This window comes from Dendrobates tinctorius, unplaced genomic scaffold, assembly GCF_039654945.1.
Source record: "Dendrobates tinctorius isolate UK_male_01 unplaced genomic scaffold, ASM3965494v1 ptg000138l, whole genome shotgun sequence".
NCBI lineage: Eukaryota > Metazoa > Chordata > Amphibia > Anura > Dendrobatidae > Dendrobates > Dendrobates tinctorius.
The window spans coordinates 28,187,989-28,208,760 of record NW_027361806.1 but is presented as its reverse complement, the minus strand read 5'-3'; the positions used below and the strand labels follow the sequence as shown (position 1 = coordinate 28,208,760).

Genomic DNA, 20,772 nt, shown 5'->3' with positions numbered 1-20,772 from the left:
CCCACGTGGCAGCGTGTCCTCATAGATCTGTGCTGGATGCTGAGATTGCTGCGGATTCTGTGCAATTTTCACCCTTAATATTATAGGCCTGAAACCTGCTGTGAGAATCCACGGCCTCCGCAGCGCAATGACGGCAACATCTGCAGGTTCTGTATTGTGCTGGAATTTGCTGCGATTTACAATGCGGAATCTGCACCACAAATCAGAAGTGAAGGCGCCATGTCTGAGAGAATGAATGTGCACAAAGTGAGACGAAGAATGGTGCAGAAAACTAACAAAAGATTAGATCTCAGCAAGCAGCAGTCACAATTTACACCTAAAACACAAAGGATCCGCTGGACCCTCTGAAGCAAGTGGGACTATGCTGGGTGCCACAAGGGTGACTATGCAGAGCGCCGACAAGGGTGACTATGCAGAGCGCCGACAAGGGTGACTATGCAGAGCGCCGACAAAGGTGACTATGCAGAGCGCCGACAAGGGTGACTATGCAGAGCGCCGACAAAGGTGACTATGCAGAGCGCCGACAAGGGTGACTATGCAGAGCGCCGACAAGGGTGAATGAAGAAAAACGAGGATACTGTCTCACATTGGGCAGCTGATATTACAGCTACGTTTATGGCAGATAATACCATATAACCAATTGTTCTATCTGTAAATTTTTATCTTAAAAATCCATCTATTGCATGAGGTGCATCTGCTACACGAGGTCATATTCGAATATTATAATCATTTTTCCTCTCCTCGGCTCTAATGATAACTTTGCGGCAGTGCTCACGTCCGGCATGTGCTGCTATAGTCCCAGACGGTCTCTGCCCCGGCAGCCATTAAGGCCATGCTGCGGATTTGCCCCCATGAGTCTTATGAATACTGTGCGGCTTCTGTCCGGAGGGTTATGAAATCCTACTGTCAGGTATGTAACTGGCATCTCTGCTCGGTAGGTTGGATGATTGAGGCCTGACTCACAGGTTGTGCACTTGGTGCAGATTTTATGCGCAGATTCTGAACTGATCGCACAGTATTTCTGCATCTAAAATCCATCAATATTTTCCACTCTTAGGGCTTGTACACACATTAAATACCAAAAGAAAGGGCTATCGCTGAGAGCGCTCATCCAATATATTTATAGAAAACCAAAAAAGCAATAAATGGAATAAAGAGCAATGTTGAAAAAATATGAATATTTTATTAAACTCGCAATGAGATAAAAATAATAGATATAAAGTAAATATCATTAATGGGGGGATAACCGACAAATGGAGGTCACATACAGACAGGAGGTCGGAAATAGTAACAATGTAGGCAAGGGTACACAGTCCGAAATTACTAACAATCAGGTAATCCAAGAAAACCTTTATACAAAGTGCATACAATGTATAATATATACAAAGAATATATTCCACAGTTTGGCTATAAATAGCAGCAAAAGAAATCAAGGGCTATATACTCAGTAATCCAAAAAAACCTTACACAAAGTGCACAGTGCATACAATATATAATATGTGTAAAGGATATATACCACAGTTTAGCTAAAGTTAGCAGCATAAAAAGCAAGGAGACCTGAGAGTCATAAGGACTGTGAAGTGGTAATGGCAGATAGTTTGCCAAATGCAAACAAAGTGTATCCACAATAACATATAAGTGCCTAAAGCATAAAGACGTTGCCAACCTGTCTGTAATGTGAAGGAAAAACCCCAGACAGGTTGGCAACTTCTTTATGCTTTAGGCACTTATATGTTATTGTGGATACACTTTGTTTGCATTTGGCAAACTATCCGCCATTACCACTTCACAGTCCTTATGACTCTCAGGTCTCCTTGCTTTTTATGCTGCTAACTTTAGCTAAACTGTGGTATATATCCTTTACACATATTATATATTGTATGCACTGTGCACTTTGTGTAAGGTTTTTTTTGGATTACTGAGTATATAGCCCTTGATTTCTTTTGCTGCTATTTATAGCCAAACTATGGTATATATTCTTTGTATATATTATACATTGTATGCACTTTGTATAAAGGTTTTCTTGGATTACCTGATTGTTAGTAATTTCGGACTGTGTACCCTTGCCTACATTGTTACTATTTCCGACCTCCTGTCTGTATGTGACCTCCATTTGTCGGTTATCCCCCCATTAATGATATTTACTTTATATCTATTGTTTTTATCTCATTGCGAGTTTAATAAAATATTCATATTTTTTCAACTTTGCTCTTTATTCCATTTATTGCTTTTTTGGTTTTCTATAAATATAATGGATGAGCGCTCTCAGCGATAGCCCTTTCTTTTGGTATTTAATGTGTGTACAAGCCCTAAGAGTGGAAAATATTGATGGATTTTAGACGCAGAAATACTGTGACATCAGTTCAGAATCTGCGCATAAAATCTGCACCAAGTGCACAACCTGTGAGTCAGGCCTCAATCATCCAACCTACTGAGCAGAGATGCCAGTTACATACCTGACAGTAGGATTTCATAACCCTCCGGACAGAAGCCGCACAGTATTCATAAGACTCATGGGGGCAAATCCGCAGCATGGCCGTAATGGCTGCCGGGGCAGAGACCGTCTGGGACTATAGCAGCACATGCCGGACGTGAGCACTGCCGCAAAGTTATCATTAGAGCCGAGTGGAGGAAAAATTATTATAGTATTCGAATATGACCTCGTTTAGCAGATGCACCTCATGCAATAGATGGATTTTTAAGATAAAAATTTACAGATAGAACAATTGGTTATATGGTATTATCTGCCATAAACGTAGCTGTAATATCAGCTGCCCAATGTGAGACAGTATCCTCGTTTTTCTTCATTCACCCTTGTCGGCGCTCTGCATAGTCACCTTTGTCGGCGCTCTGCATAGTCACCCTTGTCGGCGCTCTGCATAGTCACCTTTGTCGGCGCTCTGCATAGTCACCCTTGTCGGCGCTCTGCATAGTCACCCTTGTCGGCGCTCTGCATAGTCACCCTTGTCGGCACCCAGCATAGTCCCACTTGCTTCAGATGGTCCAGCGGATCCTTTGTATTTTAGGTGTAAATTGTGACTGCTGCTTGCTGAGATCTAATCTTTTGTTAGTTTTCTGCTCCGTTCTTCATCTCACTTTGTGCACATTCATTCTCTCAGACATGGCGCCTTCACTTCTGATTTGTGGTGCAGATTCCGCATTGTAAATCGCAGCAAATTCCAGCACAATACAGAACCTGCAGATGTTGCCGTCATTGCGCTGCGGAGGCCGTGGATTCTCACAGCAGGTTTCAGGCCTATAATATTAAGGGTGAAAATTGCACAGAATCCGCAGCAATCTCAGCATCCAGCACAGATCTATGAGGACACGCTGCCACGTGGGGTCTTATCTTTGGGTGCACGCACACTGTGTAGATTTTCCTCCAGATTTCAGCGGGTCCGGTCCACAACTTAATACATTAACCTTTGACTCTGCCCTGTCCTTCAAACCGCACATCCAAGCTCTTTCTACCTCCTGTCGCCTCCAGCTCAAAAATATTTCCAGAATCCGCCCTTTCCTCAACCCTCAATCTACTAAAATGCTTGTACATGCCCTCATCATCTCCCGCCTCAACTACTGCAACATCCTTTTCTGTGGCCTCCCTGCTAACACCCTCGCACCTCCCAGTCCATCCTTAACTCTGCCGCCCGACTAATTCATCTTTCTCACTACTCCTCCGCTTCTCCCCTCTGCAGATCTCTTCACTGGCTCCCATTCCCTCAGCGTATCCAGTTCAAATTACTAATACTGACCTACAAGGCCATCTATAACCTGTCTCCCCCATATGTCTCTAATCTAATCTCCCGATACCTTCCCTCACGTAATCTCCGGTCCTCCCAAGACCTCCTTCTCTCCTCCACAATTATTCACTCTTCACCCAACCGCCTCCAAGACTTCTCCCGAATGGCCCCTATTCTCTGGAATTCTTTGCCCCAACAAGTCCAACTATCAACCACACTTGGATCCTTCAGACGGAACCTGAAAACCCACCTCTTCAGGAAAGCCTACAGCCTGCAGTGACCCTGCTACCCCCTTCTCTCTCACCACTACCGGTGACATCACCTCAACCAACACCGGAACTGCTGCAACCCCCCAACCTACTGTCTCTTCCCCACCATCCTGTAGCATGTAAGCCTGAAAGGGCAGGGTCCTCTCTCTCCTCTGTATCAGTCTGTCATTGTTAGTTTACTGTAAGTGATATCTGTAATGTGTATGTGACCCCTTCTCATGTACAGCACCATGGAACCAATGGTGCTATATAAATAAATAATAATAATAATTAACAGCAAAGTAAATGAGAAGACACAAATCTGGCGGATGAGGAAACCTACATGGACGTGAGGCGGGTTCTCAGGCGTCACCGTGTCAATGCTTTTTGTGGAATTCACGGCATTGCATGACGTCCGGTCGGCTGCAGGGTGGACGATCCTCTGTGGTCCTGATCTTTCCAAACAGAAAATGTCTGCACCGTGTGAATGAGATTTAGAAATCCCATCGGCTTCACTGAAAATGTATCCTGCATGATGCAAATACGCGACGTGTGCCGGGACATTTCCACACAAGGGCTTTTTGATGAGTTTTTGGAGGTTTTTTTTAGGGGTTTTTAGTTTTTGAGGTTTTGAAGAGTTTCCACTCAGTTTCTGCCCCTCAGTGTGCAGGTACCATTAGGACATGTTCACACAATGTCTTGAAGACACTGGAGGTCCCAAGTCTTTTCCCTGAAGACTTCTCCGGCGTCTTTTCACAGCCCCAAGCGGTTAAAAGAAGTAAGAAAACTGAACGTGTGCACAGCGAGTTGTTTTTACATTGCTGTGCATTATGCTAATTCTTTTGGACCGCTTTACAGGCGGAATCCACCTAAAAAAGACGTTGTGTGCACAGACCCTGATGCTGGTTTCGTGCACTGTGAAACACAAACGATGCTCAGATTGCAGGACCGAGGGACGCTCTCCTGACCGCAGGGCAGGCAGTGCCCTGGATTTGGGCCGAGCACTGTGATCCGAGGGTTCTCCAGCCTAGGACTAGGAACAGATTGCATTTATGGCCATACTGTCCTGTACTCGCGGCATTATGGTCTCTGCACATTGTTTGCCTCAGTACATGGGGTCTCCAGCATAAAGCGAACATGTCTACAGGCATTGTCAGCTTGGCAGTTTTGAAGGGAATCTGTCCCTCCCGGATGTATGTGACCTATTAATATGGGCATACAGGTGATAGAAATGTTACACTTCAGGGATCTTCTGCGCAGGTGATTCACTGTGAACTCTGGTGGGCGCAACGATAAGATGCTCTCCCCACAGTCATCACTAAGTACACATAGTTCCTAGTGATGACTATGCAGGGAGGAAGTGGGGAGAGCATCTTATCGGCGCGCACGTTGTAGGTCATAGTAACTCACCTGCACAGAAGATCCCTGAATACAGTGCCTATTGAAGGAAGGAAAAGGGACGGATTGTGGAGGGAGTGCAGGGCGCAGGCGCGGGATTCAGGCGTCACATCTGTGCGTCACAGGGCATTGTGATGTGCATGGGAGGGGGTGGTATTATAATGAAGACGGGGCAGGGATTTCTTACAGCACCGCACGCCCCGGAACCTGGAAGAAATCATTAACAAAGACAGAATATAACATTTCTCAACAAGACCTTTAATGTGTGACCTCATTGGGGTTTTTCCTTCACATTACAGACAGGTTGGCAACGTCTTTATGCTTTAGGCACTTATATGTTATTGTGGATACACTTTGTTTGCATTTGGCAAACTATCCGCCATTACCACTTCACAGTCCTTATGACTCTCAGGTCTCCTTGCTTTTTATGCTGCTAACTTTAGCTAAACTGTGGTATATATCCTTTACACATATTATATATTGTATGCACTGTGCACTTTGTGTAAGGTTTTTTTGGATTACTGAGTATATAGCCCTTGATTTCTTTTGCTGCTATTTCTAGCCAAACTGTGGAATATATTCTTTGTATATATTATACATTGTATGCACTTTGTATAAAGGTTTTCTTGGATTACCTGATTGTTAGTAATTTCGGACTGTGTACCCTTGCCCACATTGTTATTATTTCCGACCTCCTGTCTGTATGTGACCTCCATTTGTCGCTTATCCCCCCATTAATGATATTTACTTTATATGTATTGTTTTTATCTCATTGCGAGTTTAATAAAATATTCAGATTTTTTCAACATTGCTCTTTATTCCATTTATTGCTTTTTTGGTTTTCTTGTACACACATTGCATTTCTTATATCACGTTTTGCCGCAGGGGAAAAAAAACAGCCTTTTACATTACTAGCAAACTAAGTGAGATTTCTAAAATCTCCGGCACTTGCTGCCTTTTTTTAAGATTTAAACCATCAAAGTGTTTTTTTTTTTTCAGATCTGCAGCATGTTATTTCAGTGCTTTGCTGCCAATCAGATGTATAGGGAAGAAACACAAATAATAATGCACAAAAAAATTACCCAAAAACTCACAGATTTTATACAGCGTTTTTTTCTGACAACATTCTAGTTATTTCAGTAGAAAAATCTGCTGCAAATATTAAACGTGTGCACAAACCCCAAGATCAAACTCATACACGTTGCTGCGTCATGTAAAAATGCTACAGATTTTATGTGCCGAAAATCTGCCCCAAATATGCCGTGTGTGACCCTGGCCTAATGAAGCTGCTGCTGCCGCTGATGGCCGTGGTGCAGCCTCTCCAGGTCATCAAATGTTCTCAGACGTAGATGCTGGAGGACGCCACATCTGGGCATACTGTACAGTCCTCCAGCATTACTGGGCCTGATGGGCACCCAGGTCCACCAGAAGACGATGAGCACGCACAGCCCGGGACCACCAGAAGAGGATGAGCACGCACAGCCCGGGACCACCAGAAGAGGATGAGCACGCACAGCCCGGGACCACCAGAAGAGGATGAGCACGCACAGCCCGGGACCACCAGAAGAGGATGAGCACGCACAGCCCGGGACCACCAGAAGAGGATGAGCACGCACAGCCCGGGTCCACCAGAAGAGGATGAGCACGCACAGCCTGGGTCCACCAGAAGAGGATGAGCACACACAGCCCGGGTCCACCAGAAGAGGATGAGCACGCACAGCCCGGGTCCATCAGAAGAGGATGAGCACGCACAGCCCGGGTCCATCAGAAGAGGATGAGCACACACAGCCCGGGTCCACCAGAAGAGGAAGAGCACACACAGCCCGGGTCCATCAGAAGAGGATGAGCACGCACAGCCCGGGTCCACCAGAAGAGGATGAGCACGCACAGCCCGGGTCCACCAGAAGAGGATGAGCACGCACAGCCCGGGTCCATCAGAAGAGGATGAGCACACACAGCCCGGGTCCACCAGAAGAGGATGAGCACGCACAGCCCGGGTCCATCAGAAGAGGATGAGCACGCACAGCCCGGGTCCATCAGAAGAGGATGAGCACGCACAGCCCGGGTCCATCAGAAGAGGATGAGCACGCACAGCCCGGGTCCATCAGAAGAGGATGAGCACGCACAGCCTGGGTCCACCAGAAGAGGATGAGCACGCACAGCCCGGGTCCACCAGAAGAGGATGAGCACGCACAGCCCGGGTCCATCAGAAGAGGATGAGCACGCACAGCCCGGGTCCATCAGAAGAGGATGAGCACGCACAGCCCGGGTCCACCAGAAGAGGATGAGCACGCACAGCCCGGGTCCACCAGAAGAGGATGAGCACGCACAGCCCGGGTCCACCAGAAGAGGTTGAGCACGCACAGCCCGGGTCCACCAGAAGAGGATAAGCACGCACAGCCCTGGTCCACCAGAAGAGGATGAGCACGCACAGCCCGGGTCCACCAGAAGAGGAAGAGCACGCACAGCCCGGGTCCACCAGAAGAGGAAGAGCACGCACAGCCCGGGTCCACCAGAAGAGGATGAGCACGCACAGCCCAGGTCCACCAGAAGAGGAAGAGCACGCACAGCCCGGGTCCACCAGAAGAGGATGAGCACGCACAGCCCGGGTCCACCAGAAGAGGATGAGCACGCACAGCCCGGGTCCACCAGAAGAGGATGAGCACGCACAGCCCGGGTCCACCAGAAGAGGTTGAGCACGCACAGCCCGGGTCCACCAGAAGAGGATAAGCACGCACAGCCCTGGTCCACCAGAAGAGGATGAGCACGCACAGCCCGGGTCCACCAGAAGAGGAAGAGCACGCACAGCCCGGGTCCACCAGAAGAGGAAGAGAACGCACAGCCCGGGTCCACCAGAAGAGGATGAGCACGCACAGCCCGGGTCCACCAGAAGAGGATAAGCACGCACAGCCCTGGTCCACCAGAAGAGGATGAGCACGCACAGCCCGGGTCCACCAGAAGAGGAAGAGCACGCACAGCCCGGGTCCACCAGAAGAGGATGAGCACGCACAGCCCGGGTCCACCAGAAGAGGTTGAGCACGCACAGCCCGGGTCCACCAGAAGAGGAAGAGCACGCACAGCCCGGGTCCACCAGAAGAGGATGAGTACGCACAGCCCGGGTCCACCAGAAGAGGATGAGCACGCACAGCCCGGGTCCAGCAGAAGAGGATGAGCACGCACGGCCCGGGTCCACCAGAAGAGGATGAGCACGCACAGCCCGGGTCCACCAGAAGAGGATGAGTACGCACAGCCCGGGTCCACCAGAAGAGGATGAGCACGCACAGCCTTCTATGCCAAGAAGTAGCGGGGTACTGATTATACAGTCACACAAGGTGAACCGTTCTCCTGATTTCCCGCTAAGACTTATTTTCCGCAGTCGCTGTAGTATGCCACAATGCTGCTGAATGCAGAGTAAATGAGCTTGTTTTGGGTGCAGACGAAGCCTCCACTCCTCCATATCTGCTCGGCGTATCGGTTCAGGTCTCCGATACACGTCCACGTGTCTGCGCTGGGCCTGGAGACGCACCATTTGGAGTGATCTTGGCGGGAGTAGAAGGAATGGTTGGCGACTTTGACTCTCTTGATGGTGTAGACGTGCCGGGGCAGCGTGCAGTTAGACAGGACCTCTATTCCCGTTGGCTGCCATGTTTCTGCTAATAAATCCGTCTGCAGTTTCTGAGCCATCCAGGCGGTGAAGAAATCTGTCGGAGAAAAAGTATACAAGAAAAAAGCCTGTTTATAAGCAGTGGTATAAAAGCCATGTCATGTCCGAAAATGGAGATGGACAAGGGACCTAAAAGGGAACGTGGTGTCTGATCTACAGCTGCGGGTTATACAGCTGGAGCTGATTGATATATAGGCTTGAAGGAAAAGATTTAGAATAAATTGTATTTTATTTAAATTCCGGTTTACTAGGGTCTTAGGAGTCCAGTGGGTGGGCCTTGTGAAAATATGTATAGTGATAGCTGTCAGTGAGTAGGCCCGCCCACTGGACTCCTAAACTCAGACTGATGAAGAATTACAAGGTAACACTAAATCCTTCCCTGCAAAGCCACAAATTAATGTAATCATCTGCTGCCCGCACTGCATGTTCTGTAGCTGCAGGTTCTCCTCCAACGTCAGGGGGAAGCAGAGAAGTCTGCGTTATCACAAGCGCTGGACTATCCGGATTATTTCACTGCTGGTTCAGGCTGTCTGTTCCCAATTCACCGACCATTTCCAATATTCCCCCTTTCAGCTTCTGCATTGTCAGACACTAATGGACAGATGTTGTGGTTTTTCGGTCTTTGCTGGTGGACGTTGCAAAATTCATCAAAAATGGTTCATAATGGCTGATAGGAGAGTAAGATGTCAGCGCTATCCAGATATTCAGGGGAATTTATCATTTTCAGCATCTGACTTCTGTTATAGTGCTGCAGTATATGGCGCTATAGGAATAAAAAATACTATTATACAAGGTGAGGAATGATGGCGCACTGCGTAATCACACCATCATTTGTCTACCTCTCACGGCAAAAAGCGGATAAATCTAATTGACACTGGAAATCGCAGAGCGTTGTAGTGCAGATCTCGGCAGCCCGGCGGACGGGGCAGAGATGCCGGCAATAATCGAGAGCACGCCGTGGTTATCCCCAGTGTGAAACCCCCATCGTACTTCCCTGAGATCGCCGTCACATTGTGCAAATATTTTCTGACATTTCAAAAAAAATGTTGCCAATAATGAATTTGGAAAACCAGCGCCAATCCCACACTGCAAACCTGAAAAAGGACGAAGACTGAAAACAGCGTGAAGAGACATAAACATAAAAAGGACGAAAAACCAAACTTTTACTATAAGAAAAAAAGTGACAATAGATGGATTTACCGTCATGAAAGTATCTGGATTTTGCAAAGTTCAGAAAAGATTCTCCTTGGGCCGATTCCAGGACAGCGAGCCTCGTCGCCTCTATCCAGGGGAACTGCAAATCTTGACAAATTCTGTCCAAGCCCCACAGGTCGCTGTGATAGGCGTCGGGGACGGAGCAGTTGTACACATTTGGGTTGTAGTACAATAACTGGGCGGCTGTTATATCGAAGAGAAAACAGAGCGTTAGTTATAGACGAGGTTTCCAACTCCGCCAGGCTGATTCCTCCCACCCAGGGTCCCCCGAGGGCGGCTCAGCTCCCGCTGCAGACGATCACATTCAGCCCGTGTTCCCACTGAGTGGAATTTTTTGCAGCGTTTTTATGTGCAGGAATCTGCCCCTAACAAGTCATCACAGTGGATGCCCTGTGCGCAGTTAGAGACGGACATGTTTTTTATGGTCCATTTTCTCCCTGGAGGCCTCTATGGGAGCCTGAAAAATGCAATCATATTTCAAGTGCAGGATCCAAGTATTTCTGCGCTAAAAGTTCATTCATAAAGACGGCATCAAATCTGCAGCAAAAACAGAGAAAAAAACTACTGAAACCCCACAAATATCACAGCAGATTGCTATTGTGCATTTTGGAGGATTCGCCCTTGGGAAACTGATTTCAGCCTCCGATGGACGATTTACAACCATTAGATCATGTGACCCAAATTAATGCACCGGATAAAAATGGCAAAAGCGAAGTCACCACACCGAGCGTCTATGAGGGAGGCATCAGGGGTTTCCCTGGAGAGGAGACATTTTTCAGCAGTTCCTGTGAATTAGGCTTTGTGTTGAAAGCTGCTGTCCTAGACAATACCGCCATATCCTCCCCATATAGCACCACATGCCCAGTGGTGGGCCGCCAATGGCAGCAGACCGCACAGCTGGCCGATGAGTCAGGGGAGCCCAATACTGACCAGTCCGGCCCACTCACTAATAATACACCCAGATACTGTGGTGAACAGTGACCGTGGCCTCTAAGTGGTTCGCTGGCATAAAGGAACCTGGGAACCCTATGAACAGCCGTCATGGCGGTCCGGGGCCTATTCAGACCTTTGCTCTGTGGCCCCCAAAGTTTAATGTATGCCCCTTGTTAGATTGCTCTAAAGGCTGCTGTCCAGGTCCTTTACGCCCAGATGATACTGACATATGGTTCCCCTTGTGTGCTGCCCCCCAGGACCATGGTCTCAACTATTGCAGCCCCAATTACTCCTGGCTCGGTTGCAATACCAGACAGATCCTGTGGCCAGGAGAGGCGCTGTTCTTAAAAGTGATATTTGCTACATTTTATATAGGAAAGGCCTGAGTACCAGAAGACGAACGCTCACCAATCTGCTTGAACTGCTCGTACTTGTATGTCACACACAGGGCGGCCTGTCCGTAGCGTCTGCCGGTATTAGGATATCCGACGCCGTCTTCTGGAAATGGGGGGAAATGTGGAACCGAGTGAACGAGCCAAAAGCCCTGAGATCTGTCAAAGAGCAGCGCTCCTGGAAGAATCATAGAACCGTAGAGTTGGAAGGGACCTCCTGGGCCATCTGGTCCAACCCCCTGCTCAAAGCAGGATTCGCTAAATCATCCCAGTCAGATGTCTGTCCAGCCTCTGTTTGAAGACTTCCATTGAAGGAGAACTCACCACTTCTCGTGGCAGCTTGTTCCACTCATTGATCACTCTAACTGTCAAAAAGTTTTTTCTAATATCTAATCTGTGTCTCCTCCCATTCAGTTCCATCCCATTGCTTCTAGTCTTTCCTTGTGCAAATGAGAATAAAGTTGATCCTTCTACAATGTGACAGCCCTTTAGATATTTGTAGACAGCTATTAAGTCTCCTCTCAGTCTTCTCTTTTGCAAACTAAACATTCCCAATTCCTGCAACCTTTCCTCATAAGACAGGGTTTGCAGACCGGTCACCATTCTGGTCGCTCTTTTCTGAACTTGCTCCAGTTTGTTGATGTCTTTTTTAAAATGTGGTGCCCAAAACTGGACACAATATTCCAGATGAGGTCTGACCAAAGAGGAGTAGAGGGAAATAATGACTTCATGTGATCTAGACTGTATGCTTCTGTTAATACATCCTAGAATTGCATTTGCCTTTTTTGCTGCTGCATCACACTGTTGACTCATATTCAGTCTGTGATCTATTAGTATACCCAAGTCTTTTTCACATGTGCTGTCACTTAGCCCTATTCCTCCCATTCTATATATGCTTTTTTCGTTTTTATTGCCCAGATGTAGTACTTTGCATTTCTCCCTGTTAAAAACCATTCTGTTAGTTGCTGCCCACTTCTCCAGTTTATTTAAATCTTTTTGAATCCTTTCTCTCTCTTCTCTAGTATTAGCTATCCCTCCTAGCTTTGTGTCATCAGCAAATTTAATCAGTTTACCCTCAATTCCTTCATCTAAATCGTTGATAAAGATGTTGAACAATACAGGGCCCAGGACAGAGCCCTGTGGTACCCCACTTGAGACATTCTTCCAACTGGATGTGCAGCCATTTACGACCACTCTTTGGGTCCGATCACTAAGCCAGTTATGAATCCACCTAACAGTTGCCTTGTCCATTCCATACTTAGTCATTTTTTCAATAAGGATTGTATGAGAGACTTTGTCAAATGCTTTGCTGAAGTCAAGATATACTATATCTACAGCATTTCCTTGATCCACCCAATCAGTAATACCATCATAGAAGGAAATTAAATTAGTCTGACATGACTTATTAGTTACAAACCCATGCTGACTCTGTTTAATCACTTCATTCTTATCCAGGTATTGACATACATGTTGTTTAATAATTTGTTCAAAGATCTTTCCTGGTATAGAAGTCAGACTCACCGGCCTATAGTTGCCTGGGTCCACCTTCTTCCCCTTTTTGAAGATAGGAACAACATTTGCTCTTCTCCAGTCTTCTGGCACTTCTCCTGTTATCCAAGAATTTTCAAAGATTATGGAGAGGGGTTCAAAAATTTCTTCTGCTATCTCCTTCAGTACTCTGGGGTGTAATTCATCTGGACCTGGAGACTTGAATTCATTTAGGTTAGCTAAGTGTTTCCTCACTATCTTTCTGTTTATAGATATCCTGGATTCTTCTATTCCCTTAATAGGACAGTGAATAACAGTTGATGTTACATTTCCTTTCTGAGAGAAAACAGATGCAAAATAGGAATTTAAAAGTTCAGCCTTCTCAACATCCTGTCTTACCATTTCATCATTTTCATCCTGTAAAAATCCTATAGCATCTTTGACTTTTCTTTTACTTTTGACATATCCCCAAAATCCTTTATTATTGCTTTTGACATCTCTTGCAAGCCTCAATTCATTTTCAGCTTTAGCTAATCTGATTTGTGCCCTGCAGGTTCTGCAGACAGCATTATATTCTTCTTTAGATATGCCTCCCTCTTTCCATTTTATAAACATTTTTTTCTTCCTTTTTAGCATGTGCTTAAGTTCTGTGTTCATCCATCCTGGTTTCCTTAAATGCTTCCTATTCTTCCCTCTTTTCGGAATTGTTAACAACTGTGCTTTGAGAATTTCATTTTTCAAGATTTCCCATCCTTCCTGGACATTTTTGTCTTTAAGGATATCCAGCCATTGGATCCCTCCAATTCTCTTTCTGAATCCCTTAAAATCTGCCTTTCTGAAATCTAACCTTGACGTCTGAGTCTTCACAGATCTTCCGCCTCTAGTTATCCAAAATTCTAAAATAGCATGGTCGCTACCTCCTAGGGTCCCAGCCACTTTTACCTCCTCAACCATTTCCTCCCTGTTTATAAGGATTAGATCCAAGGTAGCAGTTCCCCTTGTTTTCTCCCTTACCTTTTGGAAGATAAAGTTGTCAGCAAGAGAGGATAAGAATTTCCTTGACCTGTTAGTTTTGCCTGAGAGAGATTCCCAACAAATGTCTGGATAGTTGAAATCTCCCATGACAACTATGTCATATTTTTGGGAGAACTTGGCCAATTGATGCATAAAGAGTTCATCCATATCTTCAGCTTGCACAGGCGGCCTGTAGTAAATGCCTACAATGGTGTCCTTTCCATTGTTCTGTCCTTGTATTCTTACCCAAACAGTTTCCACAGAACTCCCAGTCTCTGAAGCTTCAATCTCTGTGCAGATATACGCGTTTCTAACATACAATGCAACACCCCCTCCTCGTTTATCAAGTCTGTTTCTTGCAAATAAGTTGTATCCTTCTAGTCTTGTATTCCAATCATGTGTATTGTCCCACCAAGTTTCAGTGATTCCAATGACATCATATTTCTGTTCCTGTGTTAGTAGTTCCAATTCTCCTTGTTTGTTGCCCATGCTTTGTGCATTAGTATAGAAACATTTTAGTTTGTGATTGGTTTCTCTTTCTCCAATATTTTTATTAATTACATTATTTCGTCTTTGTTCTTCCTTTCCACTTCTAATAGCAGACTTCTCAATAGCATTTGTCAGGTGTATGGCTTTTTCTGGTCTTTTGCTTCCCTTCCCATGTTGTTCTAGTTTAAAGCTCTCCTTACAAGTGTAGCAAGGCGACTTCCAAATACATGCTTTCCAGTCTTCGTAAGGTGCACCCCATCTCTAGCAAGTAGTCCATCGTATAAGTAGTTCACTCCGTGATCCAGAAATCCAAATCGTTGCTGACGGCACCATCGACGTAGCCAGTTGTTCACCTGCAGAATCTTATTCCACCTCCTTGTTCCATGGCCATCCACTGGGAGGATGGAAGAGAAGACCACCTGCGCTCCCAGTTCTTTCACTTTCTTGCCTAAGTCTTCAAAGTCTCTGCAGATGGTTTCCAGGTCGTTTCTTGCGGTGTCATTTGTCCCCACATGTAGTAGCAGGAATGGGTAGTCATCTGTAGGTCTGAAGAGTCCTGATATCCTGTCAGACACATCTTTAATTTTTGCACCTGGAAGACAGCACATTTCTCTTGTAGTTATATCCGGTCTGCAGATAGCGGCCTCTGTTCCTCTCAGCAGGGAATCCCCCATGACCACCACTCTCCGTTTCTTCTTCACAACATTTTTCTTTCTCCATCCAGGAGGACTCTGAAGGCGTACAAGGTTGCTGCTTGTTGGCAAAGTCTTATCCTGAAGTAATTCTTCATCGTTTTCCTGCGTGAGAGCCTGGTACTGGTTTCTGAGCAGTATGGGTGCTGACTGCCTCCTGGTCCTCCTGCTTCTCTGGGTCACATGTCTCCATTCCTCTGTTTCTTCAGGTGCACTTTGAATTTCTTCTCTTTCTGTAACATGAAGAGATAATTCTGCTCTGTCCAAGAACTCTTCACCTTCCTTAATGATCTTCAACGTAGCTAACCTCTCTTCGAGATTTTGCAACTTTTCCTCCAACAGGGACACAAGCTTGCATTTGTGGCATGTGAAGTTTGGCTTTTCCACTGGTAAATCTGTGAACATGTAGCAAGAAATGCAGCTCACCAAATGGCTCCTGGCCTCTTCCATCTTGAGATTTCTTAAAAACGATGAAAGATGAGCCAAAATCCGGCGCGCGGTTTTTCCGATTTCCTCTTAGCTGCAACGGCCAAAACCCAGTGATCGTTGAGCTCGTGGAGACTCTTCACTTATCCCAGAAGGCACTGGGAATATGCAAATGATCTCCTCAAGACTCTTCCCCTGGTTTTCCGATTTCCTCTTCTCAGCTGCAACGGCCAAAACCCAGTGATCGTTGAGCTCGTGGAGACTCTTCACTTATCCCAGAAGGCACTGGGAATATGCAAATGATCTCCTCAAGACTCTTCCCCTGGACTTTTCCCCTGGAAAAGCAGAAGCTGCCGTGAAGTTGTCTGCGGGATTTATGAGCAATGCTACCGTGCGTCCCGTCCTGCCAGGAGTCCACATCTCTGCTTGCTGTCAGGACGTGGAAACCATATTAATGATATTTAGAGGCCGCTCTTGTCCGGAGCACGTGGCGGGGCTCAGACCAGGACCAGCAAAACGGACAAGAACTTAACATTAAGATCAATGGGGAAATCCACATCAGTGGAATCAATGGTGCTAAATAAATCTAATATATAAAGCTCAGTGTGTATGTATGTGTGTGTCCGTGATTGGCATCCGCACCGTCGCAGCTACAGCCACAAAATTTGGCACAGTCACACGTCTGGACCCCGAGAGCGTCCTAGGCTATGTTGTGAGGCGAAATTTTAACCCCGCGCGTTCCAATTCACCAAACAATTTCTACTATACATAATGGGGAAAAAGTGTCTGTGTATCAAGCCCCGCCCCTCATTATGATGTCATACAGGTTGCAATGGCGAAGATGCTGTCACAATGGTTGCCATGGTGACAATGATGTCTTAATAGGTTGCAATGGTGACGGTTATCTCATAACGGTTGACATGGTGATGATGATGTCATAATGGGTATATGGGCACGGGACTATGGGATGGAGGATATGTATGATGGGTATATTGGCACGGGACTATGGGATGGAGGATATGTATGATGGGTATATGGGTACAGGACTATGGGATGGAGGATATGTATGATGGGTATATGGGTACAGGACTATGGGATGGAGGATGTATGATGGGTATATGGGTACAGGACTATGGGATGGAGGATGTATGATGGGTATATGGGTACAGGACTATGGGATGGAGGATGTGTGATGGGTAATATGGGCACGGGACTATGGGATGGCGAATATATATGATGGGTATATGGGCACGGGACTATGGGATGGAGGATGTATGATGGGTATATGGGTACAGGACTATGGGATGGAGGATGTATGATGGGTATATGGGCATGGGACTATGGGATGGCGAATATATATGATGGGTATATGGGCACGGGACTATGGGATGGAGGATATGTATGATGGGTATATGGGCACGGGACTATGGGATGGAGGATGTGTGATGGGTATATGGGCACTGGACTATGGGATGGAGGATATGTATGATGGGTATATGGGCACGGGACTATGGGATGGAGGATGTGTGATGGGTATATGGGTATGGGCCGATGGGATGGTGGATATGTATGATATGGGAACGGGACTATGGGATGGAGGATATGTATGATGGGTATATGGGCACGGGACTATGGGATGGAGGATGTGTGATGGGTATATGGGTATGGGCCGATGGGATGGTGGATATGTATGATATGGGAACGGGACTATGGGATGGAGGATATGTATGATGGGTATATGGGCACGGGACTATGGGATGGTGGATATGTATGATGGGTATATGGGCATGGGACTATGGGATGGTGGATGTGTGATGGGTATATGGGCACTCGACTATGGGATGGTGGATGTATGATGGTTATATGGGCATGGGACTATGGGATGGAGGATATGTATGATGGGTATATGGGCACGGGACTATGGGATGGAGGATATGTATGATGGGTATATGGGCACGGGACTATGAGATGAAGGATGTGTGATGGATATATGGGTACAGGACTATGGGATGGAGGATGTGTGATGGGTATATGGGCACTCGACTATGGGATGGCGAATATATATGATGGGTATATGGGCATGGGACTATGGGATGGAGGATGTGTGATGGGTATATGGGTATGGGCCGATGGGATGGTGGATATGTATGATATGGGAACGGGACTATGGGATGGAGGATATGTATGATGGGTATATGGGCACGGGACTATGGGATGGAGAATATGTATGATGGGTATATGGGCATGGGACTATGGGATGGAGGATGTGTGATGGGTATATGGGCACTCGACTATGTGATGGTGGATATGTATGATGGGTATATGGGCACGGGCCTATGGGATGGAGGATGTGTGATGGGTATATGGGCATAGGACTATGGGATGGTGGATATGTATGATGGGTATATGGGCATGGGACTATGGGATGGAGGATAATTATAATTTGTTATAACTAACCACAGTTAGTTACTATGCCCGGGCAGCGCTGGGCTCTTCAGCTAGTAAATAATAATAATAATAACCTGTCATCCATGCCCGTATTATCTGCAGGTGTTCAGCAATATCCGCCGATCCGTCCAAAATGCAGCGCTGGATCAGTGACCCAGATCCCGGAGGACACAGGGGACATCAGTCGAGGACCAGCGCTGTACGTGGCCAGGAATTACTGATTAACAGTCTGCGCCCCATCCGGGGAAGCAGTGGCTTATAAACTCCTGGTCATGACCTCATAGAGGCCAGGACGCTCAGTCACGTCCACCATCACAGGGTTTACACGTCTACTCTGCCGTACGCTGGACTCCTTACCAGATGCAGCCATTATCGACTAATAATTAAAATAAAATTTGCAATTGGAATTCATTTTACAAATATTGCACCGTTTTCTTACAGGCTTTTTCTTTTCCCTGAACTTTACTGGTTGCAGAATTAGTTAACTGAGAATCCTTCAGTGAGCTCCAGCTGACTGGGAGTTTTTACCTGTTTTCCTGAAACTCCTCTCAGCTAATGTATAACAACAGACCACGTCAGAGTTGAACAGAACTTTAATGTGGTGATAAAGCAGTTTATAAAAAGAAAGATAAAAGTCAGACAAACTAGTGAGATCACTGACAAATTCTCAGTTAACTCTGCAGCTAACGACGCGCAGGAAACAAAGAACCTGTCAAAGCCGAACGCTGCAAAAAGCTGAATGAAACCCAACGGCTAAAATGACTTTTAACTTAAAATATTTGCATTTAAAGGAGTTGTCCTATTATAATATTTTTAGCCCATTTCTCTTCCTCAGGTCCTGCTGTGTCTGCACAGCCGCTCTGGTCACCGCTGCAGCCAATCACTGAGCTCAGCGGTTCCTGCCGTCTACATCGGCTGAGCTCAGTGATTGGGAGGAAGAAAAGCTCAAACACTACGTTACACAGGACAACCAGAATAACTGACCGCCCTTCAACAAGTGTGTGTTCCCCTAGATGCCCCCCCAGGCCTGGACTGATCAGCAGGATTTTGTTTTATAGCAGATGGAATTTATTTCTCCAGATACAATTCTCTAAATCTGACTTTTGCTTCTTGAAAACTTTCCACTGGGTCAGAAAGAAGAATAATTGGAGCAGAGATGAATATTCATGACGTGCAGGTAAAGAATCTCAGCACTTCGTGTTCAGGTCGCACTATATGAGGTGATCACTGAGGAATGGTGACAGGTGTCAGACGAGGGCAGGACGCTGCGTGGACAGCAGAATAAGCCGCGTGATGTTCCCCATGGGCGAAACGCTCACAGTGTATAACACCATAACGGGGCCAGTAGGAAAACTCCAATCCCAGGTCATACGGAAGCCTCAGGGCTGGAAGCGCCACAAGATCCTGTTCGTCTGGTTCTTACTTGCTACATAAATCTCTTTAATGAACACTTACACAAACAATCCAGAACTAATAACCACGGCAATAAATAGAAGAGGACAATTAGTATTTATTATATACAAAAAAAAATCCCCTGAACTTCCCCCAACATTAAATGCATTATGGAGAAATTGTGACGATAGACGAATAATGAGCACGCGATGGAGGTCAGCAGAAAGCCGCCGTCCGGTCACCGGCCAGTGAGAAATAATAACAATCACATACTGTAAAGCAGCTGCATACAGAGATTTACAGAAAAGACGAGTTTAGGGCTTCAGCAGCTAATATGCAGAAAGGGTAATGATGTCACCTATGTGCGGGTGTAAAGAGCGGGCAACTACATGCAAATAGCAGGTGGAATCGGCATTCGAAGACCCTGGAGCTGAGGAAGGAACGGGTCACAGGACTCAGGTCTCCTCACTTTCACTCAGCAAAGCCTGGAGATGCAATGGAGGCTCCGGAGAAGATAAATGATAACAATATTATTATTTAAAGGCCTTTGGTTCGGTTTCGGGCCATGGCGACTTGGTGGATGAGCGCTCTGTAGGAAGATGGATCTTGTGCAGACTAGATCGGTCACCAGGGTCTTCCCTGCCATCAGGCTGCTGCTCTTCCTCTTCACCTTGTTCCTTCTATTCTCCCCGCCATGATGTCCTTCTCCAGTGACCGCTCTCTCCGTATGATGTGTCCACAGGTCGTAGCTCGGTCATCCTTGCTTCCAGTGACATGTCGGGCTTGATTTCTTCTTCTTGCCATCCATGGTATTGATAATGTCCTTCTCCACCATATTTTGTAGATTGTTCTTCTGTCTTGTTTCTTTATCGTTCAGGTTTCGCACCCGTATGTTACCACAGTGAAGCCCAGACGATGTACGAGCCGCATCTTCACCACTAGTGAAATGTTCCTCAGTTTGAAGACCTTTTCCGGTGACTTCATTGTTGATTTTCCCATAACTATTCTCCCATTGACTTCCAGTGTTGTCGCTTCATCTTGAGCGATCATTGATCTGAGTAAGTTGAAGAACTTTACCACTTCCAGGTCATCGTCATCCATCTCAGATGTGTCCTGGTCGGCCGGACCTGGCAGTAGACAGTGTCGTTGTCTTCCTTGTGTTGAGTAGTAGTCCCGTGCTCGAGCTTTCCATCTTGACCCTCCGGAATCCGTCCTACTATCAATGTTGTATTG

The 20,772-nt window shown here is 46.3% G+C and overlaps 1 protein-coding gene across 1 annotated transcript; it reads right to left on the bottom strand.

The window, feature by feature from the left end:
- Positions 1 to 8,307: 8,307 nt before the first annotated feature.
- On the bottom strand, positions 8,308 to 12,200 carry LOC141048841 (deoxyribonuclease-2-beta-like). The gene is made up of 3 exons (XM_073544913.1): positions 11,607 to 12,200; positions 10,251 to 10,448; positions 8,308 to 9,087 (listed from the first exon to the last, which is right to left on the bottom strand). Exons 1-3 carry the CDS (start codon positions 11,779 to 11,781, stop codon positions 8,750 to 8,752), a joined length of 711 nt encoding a protein of 236 aa, XP_073401014.1. The 5' UTR covers positions 11,782 to 12,200; the 3' UTR covers positions 8,308 to 8,749.
- Between the last annotated feature and the right edge of the window lie 8,572 nt (positions 12,201 to 20,772).